The sequence below is a fragment of the Halichoeres trimaculatus genome, unplaced genomic scaffold (assembly GCF_033239565.1).
Source record: "Halichoeres trimaculatus isolate MK-OKI-2021-1 unplaced genomic scaffold, fHalTri1.1 fHalTri1_scaffold_23, whole genome shotgun sequence".
Taxonomy (NCBI): domain Eukaryota; kingdom Metazoa; phylum Chordata; class Actinopteri; order Labriformes; family Labridae; genus Halichoeres; species Halichoeres trimaculatus.
Window position 1 is genome coordinate 12,114,979 of NW_027437201.1, and position 4,268 is coordinate 12,119,246.

The 4,268-nt window shown below is 43.2% G+C and overlaps 1 protein-coding gene across 1 annotated transcript; it reads right to left on the reverse strand.

The window, feature by feature from the left end:
• Window positions 1-357: 357 nt before the first annotated feature.
• On the reverse strand, window positions 358-3,787 carry noxo1b (NADPH oxidase organizer 1b). The gene is made up of 8 exons (XM_074663161.1): window positions 3,659-3,787; window positions 3,451-3,531; window positions 3,273-3,342; window positions 2,931-3,114; window positions 2,655-2,845; window positions 2,451-2,564; window positions 2,008-2,125; window positions 358-1,402 (listed from the first exon to the last, which is right to left on the reverse strand). The coding sequence occupies exons 1-8, from the start codon at window positions 3,731-3,733 to the stop codon at window positions 760-762; spliced, it is 1,476 nt and encodes a 491-aa protein (XP_074519262.1). The 5' UTR covers window positions 3,734-3,787; the 3' UTR covers window positions 358-759.
• Between the last annotated feature and the right edge of the window lie 481 nt (window positions 3,788-4,268).

The window sequence follows — 4,268 nt, forward strand, 5'->3', positions numbered from 1 at the left end:
GTTTTTATTCGTTTTATTGATCTGTTTCAGTGTAACTCATACATATGCCAAGGTTAGACTGCAGTAAACTTTGTACAGAGAGATGAACACTCATAAAATAAACAAAGAAACAAAGGTTTTAGTTTAATAAAACGAGCTCTGACATGACACTGGTATGTCATTCTTTTTTTTTAGCTTGAATACCACACCCATCAGCTGTTTACTGGTGTTGCCATGGCTGATTCTCACAACAGAAAAGTACATCAAGTTTTTTGTATACTCACACTAACAGGTTAAAGTGCTTGGTATGCTATATATAGATATATATAAACAACACATTAATTATCTTTTTTTTTTACCTGGTAGAAGTGTGTATATCTGGAGCTTAGTAAATACAGTTTAGTGTAAATATTTAAAACCCTGAACTCAGAGATAAGAAAATCTAAGAACTTCAAGCAAAAACATAATCATACCACGTTTTTCTTTACCTGCACTCCTCTGTGCTTCATTGAAGCTACATGGTTCTTATAATAAGTGAAACACCAAACTCAAGATGTTACGTCTCATTTGACCAAATCAACAACATGTAAACCTCATCTGCTGCAATGCAGCTCACATTTCTCTGTAACTTTCTCTTCAATGATTGGTCTGAGTTAAAAAGCAATGCCAAGCAGCTCGTTGGACTGACAGACCCTAAGTGAAGGTAGTTTCATACATGTTGAATCAAATCACAACTTACAGTATGATTTAAGTGTCAGCAGTTGCCACAGTTGTGGCTTCTCAGCGGCTGTGGATGGAGTCTGGCTGGATCTGAAGCCGGGTCTTGGTGGCCAGGGCTGCCTTCCTCGTCATGGTGGTGCAGCGGGTTAGGATCTCCTCGGTTTTGGGTCTGGGTGGCACCTTGGGGGCGTTTGAGGACACCTCGCTGCCACCGGAGCTGGCAGATTTAGAGCTGTTGGTGCTCTTGCCGGAGCTGCGGTGCTCAGAGGAGGTGATACCGGGGCTACTGCGCCCGCTATCGCTGGCATCACTCTGCTGCTGCTGTGCTCCCTCTGAAACGCTTGAGGACGAGCCGCTGTCCGAGGAGAGGCTGGAGAAGCTGAGCTCGGTGCTGGTGTTGCTCGCTCTGCGAACTAGGGTGGAGGCGCCTTGCTCTGTGGTCTGCTGCGTCTGCGTCCAGGTCTCAGTGAGGACATCCAGAGATTGGGCTTTGTGCAGACGTCCAGGGACTCTGGGCTCTGCAGAGTCAAGCTCGTTGGCCTCATTGATGCTTGGTGGAGGAGAAGAACGGGGTTCACTGCTGGTTGCAGAAAGATTCAGGGTGGAGGTGTGCAGCTTCCTCTGCATGCTGAAAAGACCAGCACGAGGGTTGTTGTAAGGCTGCAGGTACATGGAGGGGATGTAACCTCCTTTCCCGTTGCATCTGTAGGAGAAAGCACAAAAAGGAAACATAAAGTAAACCTGTGATCTTTGATTTAAATTTTGTGATATTTCCACTTTGTCAACCTAGAAAGCAGGTCAGTAAACAATAAATAAACCAGTGTTCATGTAAAATAAATTTAAATTTTAATGCTTTGACAAGAGTTCCTTTACTTTTATGAATTTCAGGGGGGATTTTGCTTTTTTTATTTCATTTCATTGAGGAGTTCTATCACTTTTCACTGATACCATTGTTTGTTTTTCTGCTAGTCACAGTATCAGATGAGCTAAGTCTGTATCCTCTTTGAAATCAGCACAAAAAACTGTCTTTGATTCTCATTTTGGATGAAGAAAGATGCATTTCTGATAAAATAAAAATAAAACACTTAAAATATGCAAATTTATGCAATTATAATTTTTATCATACCGGTTATGTTAATAATTGCTGGTTAAAAAACAACAACAAACAAAAACAAGTTTTGTCGCCTGAACTTATCTCTAGTGTATTAACTTGCACAAACTATGAATGGAGCACTGATGTTATCTACACCACAACCTGCGCGCCCAATTCCCTCCCTATTGTTTGCAGCAGACAGATGAGAGGCGTACCTGATGAGCCACCAGCCGTCGTCAGACTTCCTCAGCACCTCCACCACAGAGCCGATGGGTACAGACACCTCGTCATCCTTCTTAGCTGTGTAACTCCTCACAGCGCAGTACAGGGAACCTGGAGGTTACAAGAAAAGGAGCTCAAATTACAGAGATGCCATTGGTAAATGCACTTGAATAAGAACCAAACAATGAGTGTCCTTATCAAGGTGGTTCAAAAGTGCTACCTTGTGTAAACTGTAACAGCTCAAAATATCAGTCATTTGTTGATCTGTTTACATGGACTTCATTATTTGGAGCAATTATTTAGGATTACTGGCAATTTCTTGAACAACGAAGTACAGTTATGTAATCTCGTCTATCTCTCTACTCGTATTGCATTCTTTCTTTATGAGGAATATGAACTCCATGTGCTCATGAGTTAAAAAAAAAACAAGTAGTACCTCCCAGCTGGAGTCCAGCATCGTCATCATCTTCATCTTCTCCTTCCCACAGCTCCAGATAAGGAGCAGGAAACCAAGCCAGGCGCTTCTCCTCATTCTCCACCAGCCACCAACCTGCAGAAGGGAGGAGCAGAAAGTACATGAAGGAAACGGAACTGAAATAGAAAAAAGAGCCACAAGCGAGGTGAAAGCTCCGGCTCTTACCTGCAGGGTCTTTAATGAGGACGTCCAGCTTCTCATCCACGGCCACCTTGAAGGGACGATTCTTAGCATCTTTGGTGTCGTATGCAGCCACGCAGCGGTAAGTCTGGGTGACCAGAGGATGAGTGATGCTTCCTGTCTGCTGGGGGTTTCCTACTCCTCCCTCAGAGCCATCAGACAGCAGGATCACGATGCTACAAAAGAAAGGAGTAGTGAAATTAAACACAGCCCCTCTTTGATCTCACAGTATTTGACTCAACACTGTCATGACACACCTACCTGTTCTTGGTGTAGTCTGTCTGCAGGTCTTGGTCTTGGGGCAAGAAGAACTGAGTGAGCTGCGAGCTCTGAGTCACTATTTGATCGCATTTCAGCAGCTCGATGCAGTAACTCTCCAGGAACTTCATGCGCTGCATGGATCGCTTGGATCCGTTCTGTGGGAGGCTGCTCCTCCTTGCTTTCCCTGGAGAGAGGAGAGGATGGGTTTTGTTATATCATCCAAATATCATTCATCATTGAAAAGCCTTTGCAAAATCTTTAGTAGACTGTGTGGTTGATTGATCTATGGAGGAGAAAAAATTAGGGATTCAATATTTAATTTTGGACGATGAATTATCTTACCATTGAATTTAGGGAGCACTCTGTTCTTCCTGAAAGGGTTCATATGAGGGAACCTTTTCTTCAGCTGCCTCTGTTTGAAGATAAAAAGATAATTTTATGTTATCAATTTTATAAAAAGGATTAAAGGGTTTTAAGCACACCATTTTGTATTTTTTTTATACTTTTCTGGCACACTCACATGAAATTTCTTAAAATCCCGGAAGGACCTGTAGATGATCACTTCAGCCTCATCAGACCACAACACAGATATCATGAACACCTAAAAAAAGAAGGGGAAAATTAGACCCATTCAAGTGTAAAACAGTCAAAGCTCAAATATAATTTGATAGAAAAAAAAAAAAAGATATCTAAAAAACGTGACAACAGAAACCGGATTTTGAACCCACCTTGAGTTTTGGTGTGTCCCTGACCACGGATCCAATCACCCGGGCACTGATCACAAAGCGCTGCTCGCTAACCATCCTGATCCTCTCTGTTTCTCTGCTCTTGGGATGAGAAAAGGTCGCTGTGCTGACTCTCCGGCTCAGCTGCTCTACTAACCGTGCAGCCCTGTGCGCTAAATATACTTTTTGCATCACCGTGGAGGCGGAGCCACGAGACAAAAACACCTCAGAAGTCGAGCAGGAGGATGACACGTGCAGAGGGTGTGGGCACGCAGCATCCACTATGAGGCAGGTGCGGCAGCATCCGAACGGAAATCGGTAAGAGGAGCATCGCTGAGATCACCGAGCTCGAGAAATTCCCAGCTGAAAATAGACACCCGTCATTAATGAATGAAGCCTACTCACTAAAGAAGTTCCAAATGATAATTTCACAACATTTTCCATCCCAATCAGCGAAAATTAACAGGTGTTTAAAACTAGAAGTACTTACCATGAGTGACGTCGGTTTGAACGGAAGTCTGCAGGGGGCGCTCTTTCACATTGTGAGCCCAATCCTTTCAAAACGAGGTATTTCTGGGTTTTTTATAAATATAAACTGAGGTTGAGAGAGAAA

Bases quoted from the DNA above. Each gene is read 5' to 3' on its own strand.
- noxo1b (XM_074663161.1), bottom strand. From the start codon at position 3,733: ATGGTTAGCGAGCAGCGCTTTGTGATCAGTGCCCGGGTGATTGGATCC. The intron at 2,846-2,930 runs GTAGGTGTGTCA...TTTCTTTTGTAG, and splicing joins ACAGACTACACCAAGAACAG to CATCGTGATCCTGCTGTCTG. The intron at 1,403-2,007 runs GTACGCCTCTCA...TTTCTCCTACAG, and splicing joins GACGGCTGGTGGCTCATCAG to ATGCAACGGGAAAGGAGGTT.